This window comes from Metarhizium robertsii (assembly GCF_000187425.2).
Source record: "Metarhizium robertsii ARSEF 23 chromosome Unknown MAA_Scf_2, whole genome shotgun sequence".
In the NCBI taxonomy this organism is placed as follows: domain Eukaryota; kingdom Fungi; phylum Ascomycota; class Sordariomycetes; order Hypocreales; family Clavicipitaceae; genus Metarhizium; species Metarhizium robertsii.
In genome coordinates, this window is record NW_011942160.1 from 5,182,930 (window position 1) to 5,198,371 (window position 15,442).

At 51.2% G+C, this 15,442-nt stretch overlaps 4 protein-coding genes across 4 annotated transcripts; 1 reads left to right on the top strand and 3 right to left on the bottom strand.

Moving 5' to 3' along the window:
* Window positions 1–2,660: 2,660 nt before the first annotated feature.
* MAA_07916 (major facilitator superfamily transporter) lies at window positions 2,661–4,728 on the bottom strand (the record flags this gene model as incomplete). The annotated part of the gene is made up of 2 exons (XM_007825914.2): window positions 2,661–4,114; window positions 4,170–4,728. 2 exons carry the CDS (start codon window positions 4,726–4,728, stop codon window positions 2,661–2,663), a joined length of 2,013 nt encoding a protein of 670 aa, XP_007824105.2.
* Window positions 4,729–5,723: 995 nt separating this feature from the next.
* MAA_07915 (NADH dehydrogenase (ubiquinone)-like protein) lies at window positions 5,724–7,727 on the bottom strand (the record flags this gene model as incomplete). The annotated part of the gene is made up of 6 exons (XM_007825913.2): window positions 5,724–6,295; window positions 6,362–6,931; window positions 6,992–7,195; window positions 7,244–7,299; window positions 7,360–7,558; window positions 7,631–7,727. 6 exons carry the CDS (start codon window positions 7,725–7,727, stop codon window positions 5,724–5,726), a joined length of 1,698 nt encoding a protein of 565 aa, XP_007824104.2.
* Window positions 7,728–8,610: 883 nt separating this feature from the next.
* Window positions 8,611–9,529, bottom strand: MAA_07914 (NADH:ubiquinone oxidoreductase 20.1kD subunit; the record flags this gene model as incomplete). Its single annotated transcript, XM_007825912.2, has 4 exons — window positions 8,611–8,640; window positions 8,723–9,034; window positions 9,114–9,290; window positions 9,383–9,529. 4 exons carry the CDS (start codon window positions 9,527–9,529, stop codon window positions 8,611–8,613), a joined length of 666 nt encoding a protein of 221 aa, XP_007824103.2.
* A 350-nt stretch (window positions 9,530–9,879) lies between these two features.
* MAA_07913 (helicase SWR1) lies at window positions 9,880–15,072 on the top strand (the record flags this gene model as incomplete). The annotated part of the gene is made up of 1 exon (XM_007825911.2): window positions 9,880–15,072. The coding sequence occupies one exon, from the start codon at window positions 9,880–9,882 to the stop codon at window positions 15,070–15,072; it is 5,193 nt and encodes a 1,730-aa protein (XP_007824102.2).
* Window positions 15,073–15,442: the final 370 nt, after the last annotated feature.

The window sequence follows — 15,442 nt, forward strand, 5'->3', positions numbered from 1 at the left end:
GACTCTCGAGTTACTAGCAGGGCTCTTATAGGCATCCTACTCCATCGCCGGCCACTTTTGCGATTGTGAATGGCAGTCTTGCCCTGCGGCGCCTTGTGTTGCGCCATCTGGCACTTCCGCGGTTTGCTGCGCGGCGCGAATTCACGAAGAAGGAAGGATGGCAAATCCGGACGCCATCATCACCTGAATTACATGGTACATCCGTACTACGGCAAGCCCACCCTCCGGAGTCCATGGGGCGTGCAAGCGTGGTTGACGTGGGCTCTGGGCGGAGTTGTGCCTGGCGGAAAGGGAGGCGACAAGTACATTCCCGAGGGTCATCTCTTTACATAAGTTGGGCCGGATAAGAAACAGGCCTTTGGTAAGGATGAGCCCGGGGTTTGGGAGCGCAAAGTTGAGGGGTCCATGCCTCTTGGTTGCCCTTTCGCGATTTGATCAGATGAACAAAGTCACCGAACCGATATGGTCATCAACCTAGGTGTTGGCACAAATGGCCGACACGCTCTTCACCAAGGCAAATGTGCGGCTGGTTCGAAACGTGTGAAGTTTAGTTACTAGAATAAGACTCCGTCTCCCACGTCTTTCGTCACCTGAGCCATGAATTCCGGATACCTCGACACGATGCTCTCTGCACTTGAACATGTAATTCTGTTTGCATGCTACAACAACGACAGTTGCACAGCAAAATCCAATTCCGCCCACGCAGGCCACATCAACACTTGGAATCGGAACAACTCTGTAGGCGAAACGTCCTCACGTCGACGCCCTACCAAGCGTAGCAGCGGCACTCAGTAGTGTACCTGCAAACTGGGTAAGGATCGCAGCAGCTATATTCGAGGCCGCACATATAGCCGGTACAGTAATTGCAATCTGGACATGACGAATCATCAGTCGGCACACCCCATCAAAGGCCGGGCTGTAGAGCTCGCACTTACTGGCAGCGAGTGCAGAATTCTTGCCCACATGTATCGCTGGCTGCGACTCGGCACCAGGCGGAATAGAGCTGCGGTCTAATCGCTCATTAGCAAAATGCAAAACCGCCCGCCACGCCGTCAACACGTCGGCAGCGCACCTTTCAAACCGTCTTTGCCCTCGGGCGACGGAGCACCCAAGGCCTGAAGGCAGTATACCACGAGGCCGAGAACAACAAGTTTTCCCTGCATCTTGTATTGACAAAAGAGTTTGTGGATTGGAGTATTCGTCTGATTCTCTGTGTGGATGGATTGATTCGAATTGTCACAACGGTTACGTGGGCTCTCTTCGTCTTTATACTTTGGCTTCGAGAGCACAGCGATTCCTGCGCACCAATATCAACAGCGAATTACACCGGACGAATCGACGCAGCTCAAAGAGCCTCTGGCAGCAAAGTCAGATGACACCTGACCAATATACACGTCGCGTAGCACCAAGCCCCCTGTATCGTCTGATCATGGAGGAGCGCCCGCAGCCAAAGCCAACGTTTCCACATCTCTCTGCATGTTCTCTTCCATGTTGACAGGTTATTTTTGTCGGATGCGGCTACTTTGCAGTGCCAATGTGTCAGTTTCTGCCAACTACCAAGCCCGGAAACCTTCCGTGTTACACGTTGTGGAATAGAGCCGAGTCTAGAATTCATGAATGGATTTCCCATGTGCCAATCTGCAGGCCCTGAATGACTTACATTGGGTCCGTTGGGCTCTATGTCGTGCGACATTGCTACACACGAGACAATGTAAAGGCAATTGCTTCACTTCAAGGGGCAGCCAGAAAACTGAGACGTCAAATTGAACTTGCCAATTGAAGTCGGTCGTCATGTTCATCTGGCGCAGTGTTACCACTGGACTTCCTGTCAACGGGATACAAGAGGCTCTGCTCCGTCGTTGCTTCGCAATTACGGAGTAGAGCATGCTGCCTTTGCGACACTTCTTGTGTGCCAACATGTGTTGTCACATTTTTCCAACGTCCCCCTGCCGACTACTGGCCAAGACAGTTACACCAGACAGTACACAGCAACGCTTAATGCGGTGCTTATCCGACTTCGTTGTTGCGGCGGAAATTACAGATGTAGTGCTACGTCAGGAAAGGGCGGCTACTCTCCCCGTTGAATGTTTGTCACTGTTTGCCCAACTGTCAGACCGTAGGACAAAGGTGTACAGTTCGTCGCACTTCTAGCAATCATTGAAGCGGTTGTTGATCCATGCAGGGTTATCATGCTGGTTTGTGACTTGTAAGGATATTGACTCTTGGCCCTTCTCCCCATGACCGGAAACGCTTCCAATCTTTCTAGTTGCATGTGTTTGATCACTAAACAAAAGTCAAGTACTCTCAATTTAGGAAACTAGAAGAAGAATTTCCGCCATGGCACATGTACATGCGTTGGCTGAAGGCGGGCATAGCATGTTGGGACTTGGGATACGGAGGTTTGTCAGTCCTCGGATGAAGCAACATGTCCATGCACTGTGACCGCTGGGACTGAACGATGCTCCATCATTCCTTATTAGCGTACTCGTCTCCGCTCACCATGCTCATCAAGATTGTACGTGGGAGCGAGCAACAACTCAAAGCATGATGCGGCACAACAAAGTAGTCATAAACCTGGACCAAATTACCACCACCAATAAACGCCCACCATATATCTCAACGCCAAGAAATGAAAACGCAGTCAGCAACTCATTGACTCATTAAGCAGCCGCCATATCCACGTTCTTCCCCTTCACACTCTTCCACTCCACAAACACGGCGCCCGTGATGGCCGCAGACGCCGTCGCCGTCGAAACCCAAAAGCAATTCGTGAGTGCGGAATTGAACGCCTTCACAATCGCGCCCAGAAACTCCTCTGGGAAAGCGGTCCGAATACCTGTCGCGCCCGCCGCGAGAACGGCCTTGGGATCAACCTGAGGAGCAAACTCGTGCAAAAAGTTCTCGAGACGGTTGGTAAACACAGTTTGGCCAGCCGACACGAAGAGCGCGCCGCCGAGTGACTGCATGAATATAATGATTGCCGTGCCGGTGGGCACGTCTGCCATGTCGAGGACAACCTGGACTGCGATGAGCGGCTGCTGCATACCCACGCCCACGCCAGCCCCGGCAATGACTTGGAATCCTATCCATGCGGCAGCCGAAGAGTCAACTGTGAGCGTGGACATGAGCCCGTAGCCGATGGGCATGAGAACGGCTCCTCCGATGATGAAGGGCGTGTAGTAGCCCCATGAGGAGACGATTGCGCCGCTGGTGACGGTGAAAATCACAACACTCAGCAGCATGGGGATGTTCATGACGCCCGACTTGACCGGACTCGCGCCCTTGACCGCTTGAAACCAAATGGGCAAGAAGTACATGGCGAGTAAGAAACAGGCACCAATGAAGAACTCAAACAGTGACGAGGCCCAGACCGTTCGTTTCTTGAAGATGCGAGGTGGTACAGTTGCGTTATCTTGCATTCGCCATTGGACGTAGAGAAATAAGAGGATAAGTACTGCAGCCAGCATGAGAAGAGACGTGATTCTCGCGCTGTCCCAAGGGTATTCGGATCCTCCCCAATGCAGAGCCAACAGAAGACAAACGACAGCCGGCAAGAAGGCAATAGTGCCAATCGGGTCCATTTTCCAAATGCGCTGCCTCCATGTCATGGGCACTTTTTTCCTCTTTGGGTCGGGAAAGAAGAATGTGATGACGGCCACTGTAACCAAGCCAACGGGAAGATTAATGTAGAAACACCATCTCCATGACAACCTATCTGTAAAGACACCACCAAGAAGGGGCCCAGCGACCGACGAAATCCCCCACATACTACCAATCAAGCCGCTGTAGATGGGCCGTTTCTCTAGAGGGACGGTGTAGGCTAGAATGGTGAGCGCTCCAGCGAAAATGCCTGCCGATCCCATGCCGGCGACAGCCCGTCCTATGATTAGAGTCATACTGTTGGGTGCGACAGCGCAAACAAGGCTGCCGAGTTCAAAGACGCCAATGGTGCCGAGGAAGATCCATTTGATGCTCCAGAAAGTATAGAACTTGCCAAAGAGCAGTTGAAAAGATGACCCGGTAAGCATGTATGCGGAACCGTACCAGCCAATGTCGGGTAGACTGTGAAACTCGTCTGTTATCCTTGGAATAGCAGTAGCAATTATGGAGTTGTCTGACATCTCGTTAGTAGATTCACTCTATTCAAGATAATTCACATGTATGATTACCTAAAGCCATGACAAATACGGCAAAGCACAATGCAGTAATGATTAAAGCAAGCTTCATCCCCGTCGCGTGCTGCATGCCGTCGTCTCGCATTGACGCCGTGTCAATGGCGTCATTTTCATCCTCTGAAAACCGAGATTGGCGTTGTTGAAGCTTTTCAAACTCTTCACCTTTCCTCAGAGCCATGCCGGGCACCATATCCTCATATCGTACTGCTCCGAGAAGAATACTTCCCCGCACAGAGTCTTGGATCGAACTACGAACGATTGAGTCGGCTCTTGGTCGTGCAGCCACCTTTCCCAAGGACCTTAAATCAGTCTCAAAATTCTTCTCCAGGGATTTGAGATCGGAACAGAAACTTGTGTGTCCTGTCGACGGCAACTGGGTCTCGTCCTCGGATAGCCATGTCTTGATGCGATAAGCCATGACATGAGTTTCACGGTCCTCCAAGAAATATTGCGATGACTTCTCCAAAGAGGACTGTAGAGTGTCGCTTGGCAACTTTACACTCAAGCGTGCCATATCTACAGCTTGTGACTGCCGTTGGGCAGCTGCAGCCATGGAGCGAGAAGTGATGGTGGTGAAATAGCTGTGGTTTGGCCACAAAGGGAAAATGTCACCCTTTTCAGTGATGGGTACGAATGGTCACAGGTGTATAAGAAAAGGAAAACGACAAGGGTTTCTAATATGAAGCGCCGCCTGGGGGGAAGCATATCGTTTTGTGGCAAGGTGAGCCTCCGACAGCAAGTAGCTCGGAGGCCGGGACGTATTCGGTGGACTTCCGCCTCACAAAGGGCTCTGAACTGCTTTAGTATGCTTGCCGAGTCATCAATGGTCGATCTGACTGGGCGGCTCTCTGTGCTCGCCTCGCTCCTCGCTCTTTGTCCGCGTGGCGACAAGAGTGCGGCTGATTCCAACAGACCTTCCCCTCCTGCCACAGACGAAGAAACCCGCCCCAGCAAGTCCTGAGGTAGTGACTTTTCGCATCATTTCTGTGCTCTCAGGACTCCAGAGCCTGAAAATTGAGATTATCTCTCGAAATCGCCACTTCCATGACAATCTGCTTCGGCTTTGCCGCCCGCCGCCCAACAACGGAGGTCCACTTCGGCACTGCAAGTCATCTTGTCAAGAGAGCCTAGGTATCAGCCTACTACAAGTTGAGGCACAATTTTATTTTCCTATTGAAGACGCATAGTAGCAGGTAGAAGTCTATAGTGATATAGTGACTGCGCAACACATACTTCACATACCTAAACGCCTCTACTACCCTGTGGTGTGCAACAGCGGACCATGGCAATATATCCACCCCGCCAAGTCGGACTCTGCACCGTCCACGACGGAGATGTCCTTGTCGTATCCTTCATTAACTGGTCCGCGTCCACTCGACAGACCCAAAGCGATCAAGTGATAGATACCAATGCCTCCCGCGAATCATCTACAGAACGATGCTTGGGTATACCGAAAAAATAAATAAATAAGGAAGGTAAAGGGGACCAAAGTATTATATATACCGTCGTTGGACTGCCTGGTGCATAACAGTCGCTGCTGTCCAGTGTCTACGGTGTCGTATCAGCTGAGGCTTGACCCTCCAAAAATGACGTCAAGCGCACTCGAGGACTGAGTCTGCGTGTCTCATCTTCCTCATCTATGGCTCTGGAAGACACTGAAATGAAGTTCCGCATTCTCTTAGCACCTTTTCCCCCGCTGTGCTTTGCTTCCTCGTCCTGGACTTCGCTCGACGGCTTGTGACCAGGACAACCTGCCTGTAAAGCGTTGCCGCGTGTCATGACTGAGGCACAGTAATCACTGTGATTGAGGCTGTTCTCTGCCATGCCCACCTTTCCAATGGCAATGCTCGGTCCCTGCGGAGTATACAGTTGCTGCGACACATGCCGGGTTTCGAGGCGTTCTTGGGTATCTACAGATCCATCCATCGCTGTCGTTGGAGAAGGGCCAGAATGTTGCTGGTCGCGGTGTTCCTTTCGAGATATTACTTCGGCGGCAGGTGTGTGAAATGCGGAATGATGCAAATTCATGGGCAATGGTTGATTCAACAACGAATTCGTCAAAGAGTCGGCCAGTTCAGGCGGAAAGGATGTGTTATCTGTGGGGACCGGAAACGCAGCCCCTAGATGCGGTTGAGTTAGCAAGCTGCGCATCTAAAACCCTGAGAAATATTCTCTAAATACCCTACCCTCTCTCTTGTGTTCAACGTCGGCTGACGGCGCGTTGATAGGGGCTTTAGACTGTTCGCTTTGCCTCCCATCCTCACCGGGAAAAGGTTCTGGGGCCAGTTGCTGTTCCACACATTGGCTGTCAGACTTCGCAGGGACGTAGTCTGGCATGCTGACATCAGTGCTAGTTCTTCTTGTACTTCTCTGTGCAACAGAGCTGTGGTTCGGGTTGAAGTGATTATCCCCGGCGGCCGCGGTCATGCCTATGTCCATACAATTCAGCCATTCGAAATATGAGCCGGCGTTGCCAAATGGATCCAACCCATTTTGTGTAGGATAGAAGCATGGTCCGTACACAGGGTGTGTTACTCGTCGCCCCCCAGGCACTAGTACAGAGTTCGTTCCAGTGCTTTGAAATGAATTCGTGGCATAGCTCAACTTGTCGGAGCTACTTCCTCGTCGTTGAGGTGAATGAGCATGGGACTCGGAGTCGTCCGGTTGAAGCGTGGGGACTTGCATAGAGGCAGCAAACGGCGCTCTTCGCCACATGGAAGGATTCGGCCAAGCAATAGAAGAGCTCTCTAGAACTTCTGAAATACTAATTAGCAGGGCTCAACTCTCCATGACGAAGCTGCAGGCAACGGAAGTACCTAATGGGGCGTGCTGGAATGAAAAGGCCACAACATTCTTCACTCTTTCAAATGGTGTGGTAATGGAATCGCGGGGAAATCCTTCGCTCAACACTAATTTGATACGGCCAAGATCGTCAGCCGGACTCCAGAAGTTTTGCTGGAGCAGCTCTTCTCGAAACCCAGGGAAGCTGAGTGGTTCCAGGTCGCCACTTTTAGAGAAGTCTGGAAGTGTCAGTTCGCGAAGAGTTTTGCAAAATTAAGCATCCTTACCAAAACTGTGCGCTACAATATGTGGCCAGAGACTCTCTCTGTCGAGCGCAGTAGATCTGATTTCAATCAACATAATGCAGGTTCAGGGCTTGGGAGTAGGTCTTTGGGCGACATACGCTACGAGTCTTCCGTCAATGAACAGCCGGGCCTCAAACTTCACGTTCTCCGGGAATTTGCTGTATGAGTTGGTGAATTTACTCACGACCGGCGCATTCCAGGAGTGGATGGACACCCGAAAGGGGGTTCCCGTCGGAAGACTCGGAACAAAACAACAAACCGTTGGCAGGCCGAACGTGCCCCCAAGATGAGGGGATTCTGAATGGAGTTGTGAGCCACAAATTAGCATTGTCGGAGGTTTGCGCCCCAGGGGGCTTCATGGCACCATACCTGGATCATGGACAACATGGCAAGCCACTTTGAACTCCTTGACTGGTACCTTGCAGTTTTGTGGGAAGAGAAGAATGTCCCAATCTTCGTAACGCATTTTGAAGTTGAACACGGCAAACGAGCGGCTTCGTCAATGATTGCAGGTGGGCGTATTCTCCAAGTCAAATGATGAATGCAGATGACGTCAATGCCATGTCTCTACGACGAGAGACGGCCACACGAAGAACAATAGTAGCGTTGGATCGAAGGAGTTGGCATCCAGGCTTCTTGTCGTAATCAAACAAAGGGATTCTCCACCAAAGGAAAAGCCGAGAATCGAGATACGGAGCAAAACAAAACAAGAAAGCCAACGAGTAGCAAATAATCTATTGGCGTGGTTATGGTAGAAAGAAACAAAGCGAATACAAGTAACGGCGATAATGTCAAGAATAAGGCACGCTCCTGCCATTGCAGCCTCGCAAGGTCGCTCAAAGAAGCAGTGGTAAGCGAGCATGTGAAAAATATGGGATGCGTGTGCCAACTCGAGCGAACAGGCTACCTGCCCAGGTAGGTACCGTAAACATGAGATCTGTGGAAGTCGCCCGGGCCTGTCGCGGCCCGACACCACCGTCGCCTTGGAATCTGTACTCAAGTCCACTTACCAGTTTGAAAAGTTGTCGGCTGCAGCCGTCGCTTTGCTAGAGGCTCAACACACCGATAGCATTCACCATCACCAACTGCAAGCCTGGTCAGATACCATGGATGCTGAATCCGGTTCTTCGACATTCGACAGATAGAGCCTATCTGTCCAGTGTTATCTTCATGAACAAAGGAAATGATAATTCTACCTAGTTTGGCCACCTAGTCGAGACATAGCCACAACTTGGGTGTCCGAACTACTACTAAAAGTGCCAGCAGAAAGTGTGTTTTTTTTTATGATTGTCTCTTTATTCCGCACCTAGTATATGTACAAGTCCACTTCTCGACTATCCCCATGGTCCTCAAGGGTCCTCATCACCTTCCCTTCGTGCCTGGAAATAGAAATCCATTGCATTAGTCATCGTGTTATCCCAATTCCCATTATCCTCCAACAAAACACGTTATTTCACTTACCCTTACAGCTCCAGGTCCGCCCAGTTCTCGTTCCAATCCGGCTTCAAATTCTCGAGGGTATGTGGGCTGATCGGGATACTTCAGATAGACTAGACCTGAGAGGCCCAGAAACACAGCAACAAAACTGCCAATCATGATCAAGCCAGGGCCCGGCTTGGTCCAGGTGTACTCATAGGGTGAGAATATACCGAGGACATCGTTGTCCTCGTGGATAGGTTCGCCGAAATTTCGTCGTTCCTGGGGGTCCCACCAGGTGGCGTACGGGTCACGGAACTGTCGCTTGATTCTAGGAGGGTTGATGTAGCCGCCATTCTGCTCAAATTCGATTCATCAGTCACATGCTATCATCGTAGACAGAATATGGTCTTGCGCGATGGGGGCCTGGACGAACCATGCCAGGGTCCTCAGCCTCAGACATCGTCTGGCGGTCGGGGTATTTGGCATCGAAAACCTTGCGGTCAGACAGAGAAGCAGGCAAGAATCCTCGTCGCTGAGCCACTGGCAAACATCGAGTGGCCGCAAGGCCGGAGCGGACTGCGGATGACCGCACAAGTCGTTGAAAAGGCATCTGTTGGAGAAGCAGTCAGCGGTAATTGTCTGGGGAAAGCCACATGCCAACGGCACATATTCTCACGGGTACTAATCAATTTTTCGTCGTACCTTGAGCCGGTTGATAGCGTCGTTGGCGCCCAATTGCTCGTTTATGACGTGGTGTCTCTGCAAGTTGCTTTCGGATCCAACTGTTCGCGCTGGAATTGGATCGCAGCTTGTTGCCTGTTGCTGCCTGGGGCATCCACCTATCACCATCGTCCAATCTGCGGCCACCAATGGCAACGGGCCATTTCTCTGAAGTGAGTCTCCACCCTGGCGAGCACGGGGGAAAAGGAAGCCTCAAGAAAGCACAGTCAGCACAGAACACAACACAAGGGCATGTCATCCAGGTCTCCATTTTCTCTCCATTCCCAAAAGTTTTGCTTGACAGGCGGCATTAGCTTACATTTTCCGCCACAACGCACGCCACAGGCCTCTGATCATGTTCAAGTTTTGTATGAATATTTGTTGAGACGCGACAAATCTCTAGACCATATTTTCTACTCTGCAAATGCTCGCCTCAACGAGATCACGCCCACTGCGTCTCCAGGCTCCACATTGCTATGATGCCCGAGACCGCGTCTCCCGACAACGACGTGTCCATCGCGGATCCCCAAGCCCACGAAACAGGTACCGACGCCAATAATTTACACGAGGGCGACGTGATACCGGCCGGGCTCAAGGCAAAAGATGTTTCTCATGAAGCCGACACGAATGTGCTGGCGAACACGGACGCGCCGGCGTACACAAATGGCCACCCCCCGCGGCATGTTAATGGCAATGGAGGGCACGATGAAGAGGACAGCCGACCAGCGAAAAGACGACGAACTCATAACAGTACCCCTCCGCCAACACCGTCATCGGCAAAGAAGCTCAAGCCCATATCACCCCCATGGAAGAGGATTAGTGCCGAAGGGCCTACTAGTTTCACCGAGAACGGTCGTCGCAAGTCAGGTCGAATCAATACCCTGCCGCTGGAACTTCAACCGCAAGGCAAGAAGAGATTGACTAGACAGTCGTTAGGGTCAAAGGGTACTGCAAAGCCAGCAAAAAAAGCAGATGCAACGTCCAACAGACCACCTAACAATAAAGTGGGCTCGCAGAAGAAACTCCTAGGGATGCCCAAATCGACATCTCGAAAGCCCGAGGCACCACCTTCCAGAATCTCCTCTCGATCTCTTCGGCGTCGCTCACCGTCTCCACCAGCCCATCCTACCAGACAATCTACGAGAACTCGACGGGCCTTCCGTGCTGCTAATGCTTCCGATGCCCAAGACGAACTCTCTACTCCAACTCATGACCCAACCTACCAATTCCACGATGGTGACGGACGATCTCCCCGGATAAAGTTGCGAGTCGGTCGCTCCGGTTTCATACCGCTGGTTCACGCAGACCAAGTCCGCAAGCGACCCAAAGTTGGCACCAGCTTCGAAGATTTTTGGGCACGGGCTGGGACAATTCCAGTAGAGGATGGAGGGCTCTTTGCTTCTGAAGATGGACCAATCTATACTGATGAAGCCGCCATGAAAGACGCTTGTTCGATTGCGCGAATTGAGCAAGAAGTTCAGCCTGGCGGCATCCTCTCACTCGGTCGCTGTTCAGCCTTTATTCCCGAAGAGGAAGAGGAACCCAGTAGACAATACGCTCGCCAAGATCATCTTATCAAAGCTATGGCGAATTTCCGTAAGCTACTGCTTCTAGAACAACAAAGACACCGCGCTATAGCAAAGAAACTTGCAGAAGCGTGCCGTGACGCGTGGGTAGATAGGCAACCCAAGTCAGCAGAACAACTTGAAGCGGAGGCACGACAAAAATGGATTGGGCACTATCGATATGTCATCCGCGCCATGCTAGGTACTTGGGAGAATGTCCGCGCTCAAGTTAACCGCCGACGCCTTGAGCAATGGGAGGCGGAGGAGCAGAAACGTGTCAAAGCCGCTCTCAATGAGGCAGTGAACCTCTCTGAACAAAAACTGCAGGCACGTCGTGGGTTGGACTCCGAACAAGTGTCCGGTGATGACGATGGTTTCGATGACCTCAGCGACGATCTTAGCACCATGGACGATGATGACATCGATGAATCGAATATGGCATCTGGCGATAGTGATGGTGATGATGAGGACGGTCTTGATAGCGATAATATGTCAACATCAGAGGAAGAGGAAGAAGGCGTTGATGGGGGAATAAAGGATACCGGAGATGAAGGTCTCACGCAGGAGGAGCTAAGGGCAAAGTACGCCAATCTTCCCGATCTTAAGCAGTCAGACAAGCAGGCAAGCATTGATGCCACAGCAAGCGAAGCCTTGGCTGACACGGACGTCGGCGGCGAGACTAGCGACGAGTCAGTTGACATGGATGATGATTTGGGCTCTAGCGACGTGGGCAGTGACGATGATGACAATGATGGCGATGAGGATGAAAGCGACGAGGAAGAAGGCGACGAGGATGCGGGCAGTTTGCTTGGCCTCTTGTTTGGCAAATCAGAACTCAAGCAGATGAAGCAAGACGCTACAGAGCAAAGGGACGATGGCACTAATCTCACCGTGGCTTCCCCTGAGCTTGGTCGTGATGCGACAGAAGGCGATGATTCGACGTTGAAACAGCAACCTGACGAGATTTCATCCCTAGTTGCTCTGCCGAGCGCAGATCACCAGCCATTCACTAGTGCTCATGATCACCCAGTGGTATCTCTGGTGGAGGATTCTGCGAATGCTGAAAATTCCAAAGCAGCGAGCCAGGACCTGGAGGGTTCAAAAATTGAACCTTCTGATCGCAACACAACTGAGATGGTCCCTCCACTTCAAGAGATGCAGGCTGGATCACCAAATGAAGATATGACAATGGCAGATGCTCATGACGAGGATGCTGTCCAGCCACAGGTTTCCACGCAGGCCCCTGACTTGGGTAAACCCTCCAGCCCAGAAACAGAACCAGTTACTAATCCCACGAGCCCTCGACGTAGCCAGTCGCCACCAACGTCGGACACAAAACCGTCTGAAGTCGAGGCTTCGTCAGCTGAACTTGCTGTCGCAAAACCTTCAGGGAGTCGATCGGTAACCCCTCACACTCCTTCCACTCACAAGACCGATATTCCATTTCTCCTTCGCGGAACTCTTCGTGAATACCAACATGACGGTCTGGATTGGCTCGCTGGCCTTTACGCAAATAATACCAACGGCATCCTCGCAGACGAAATGGGTCTAGGCAAAACTATCCAAACTATTGCACTTTTAGCACATTTGGCCTGTTACCACGAAGTCTGGGGTCCCCACCTGGTAGTCGTGCCCACTAGTGTCATGCTGAACTGGGAGATGGAATTCAAGAAATGGTGTCCTGGATTCAAAATCTTGGCTTACTATGGATCCCAGGACGAACGGAAGCGAAAGCGCCAAGGGTGGAATAATGACGATGTTTGGAACGTCTGTATCACATCATATCAGCTGGTACTCCAGGATCAGCAAGTATTCAAACGTCGAAGATGGCACTACTTGGTCCTAGACGAAGCTCACAATATCAAGAACTTCAAATCCCAAAGATGGCAGACATTGCTCGGCTTCAATACCCAGGCTCGTCTTCTACTAACAGGTACGCCTTTACAAAACAACCTTACAGAATTGTGGTCACTTCTCTTCTTCCTCATGCCTGCCGAAAACGGAGTCGGTGGCTTTGCAGACCTGCAAGAATTTCAGGATTGGTTCCACAAACCCGAATCCCAAATTTTAGAAAGCGGCAGAGACCAAATGGATGAAGAGGCGAGAGCAATCATTTCCAAACTTCACAAAGTTCTTCGCCCGTACTTGCTGCGCCGTCTCAAAGCAGATGTTGAGAAGCAGATGCCAGCCAAATATGAGCACGTTGAGTTTTGTCGTCTATCAAAACGGCAGCGTGAGCTTTATGACGGGTTTCTTTCGAGATCGGATACCAAAGAGACTTTGTCATCTGGCAACTATTTGTCTATTATCAACTGTCTGATGCAGCTACGCAAGGTTTGCAACCACCCAGATTTGTTTATCGACCGGCCAATCATGACCTCTTTCCGCATGTCTAAATCGGTACCGGCCGAATACACCTTTACGGAGCGCAAGGTTCGATCACTTCTAGCGGATGCGCCAATGAACACAGTCAATTTAGGATTCTTGAATCTCGTACCTACCCAACACGAGAAATTAAGCAGCGTCAATGCGGATCGAATCGCTCAGCTTAGTTCGCATCGAGCACTGATGGACTTGCGTGAGGCACAAAAAGTCAGGGCTCAGGCCGCACATACAATTATTGATCCCTCCACGGTAGGATCCAGCATTTCGTATCTGGAGAGCGGAGCAAGATGGGGTCGGTTCGAAGAACTTCAACATTGCGTGTACCTCAATGCTCTCCGCCGGCAGCAACGACCAGTTTATGGCAAGAATGTCGTTGATCTTGTGTCGATCAATGCGTACAAGCGCCCTTGTCGGCCCAAGCCCAAGATCCCTCAAAAGATCATGTCCTGGTTCGAGGGTGATCTCGCCTTCGTCCGTGCCTTGACGCCGACCCTTGATCAACGTGCCGAGACTCTAAAATCTACAATTTCCAAGTTCTCGTGCGTTACACCACCCGTTGTGACCCGAGATCTGGAGCAGGTACTGTTAGGCCCCAAAGCAGTCCAAGCTTTCACGGATGAAGACCTCAGGCTCTCGGCTCCTGTGCGATGGGCGCCTTTTCTACGCAAGCAAGCTCCACGTGACCCTTGGCATGAATCTCGTATGAGACACAGCATTCAGTTTCCGGACAAGCGACTCCTCCAATACGACTGTGGCAAGCTGCAAGTCTTGGATAAGTTACTTCGAAAACTGCAAGCTGGTGGCCACCGAGCGTTGATATTCACACAAATGACTAAAGTCCTGGATATCTTGGAGCAGTTCCTCAATATTCACGGTCACAAGTACCTTCGTCTCGATGGCGCAACCAAGGTAGAGCAGCGGCAAATCTTGACAGACCGATTCAACAATGACCCTCGCATTTTGTGCTTTATCTTGTCGACAAGATCAGGCGGTCTGGGTATCAATTTAACGGGTGCCGACACCGTCATCTTTTATGACCAAGACTGGAATCCAGCTATGGATAAGCAGTGTCAGGATCGATGCCATCGCATCGGCCAGACACGAGATGTGCACATTTATCGGCTTGTCAGTGAGCACACAATTGAAGCAAACATTTTACGAAAGGCTTCACAGAAGCAAATGCTGGACGACGTGGTGATCCAAGAGGGAGAATTCACTACAGACTATTTCAACAAGATTTCTGTCCGAGAAGTGTTGGAGGACAAGGTAGACTTTACCAGTGAAGGCGTCGCCGCTGCAGATGCCGCGCTGGAGAGGGTCCTAGGCGGTCCTGATACAAGCAGAGACCAGAGAACTGTTGGTAGAGCGCTTGAGCAAGCTGAAGATAGAGAAGATGTTGCAGCGGCGCGAGTGGCCGAAAGAGAGATTCAGGCCGACGATGCCGACTTTACCGAGAAGACCAACGGTACGGCCTCGGGTACATCAACGGCACGACAAGGCACACCGGCTGGAAAATCCGTGATGGACAACGGCTTGGACCTGGAGGAAATGACACCTATTGGTGAAGGCGAAATCGAGTACAACGCGTACGGTGAAAGCATGGGCAATATCGATCAATATATGCTCAAGGTCATGACAGAGGAGCTGAAACATACGAAGCTAGAGCTGCCAAAGGGCATGAAAAAGAACAAAAAGAAGGGCCGAGACACGAGGAAGCGCTGAGTCTGGTCAGCCGGTCGACGTGGCGACTTTTTCATATGGCCAAAGCGCCTCCGACTCCCCATAATGGCTATGGCTTATACCGGTTTTCTTGGTATATTGTATTATAGTAATGACTGCGGCACGGCGCGTACGGCACTGACAGGACGGGCATTTTTTGGGTAGGGCTACTACGTTTCTGAAGTACGATACTGTATTGCAGCCGGGGCGGCTCATGGGTTTGGTTTTTGCATGGAGGGGAGTTTGATACCTGTTTGGTTTGGGAAGCAAGGGAAGCACAAACAAAGCGAGCTCTCGTGTATGATAGGCGCATGGTGGACAAGCATAAAATGGATTAACTAGTATATGGATTGGATGTTGGGCGCGGTATGGT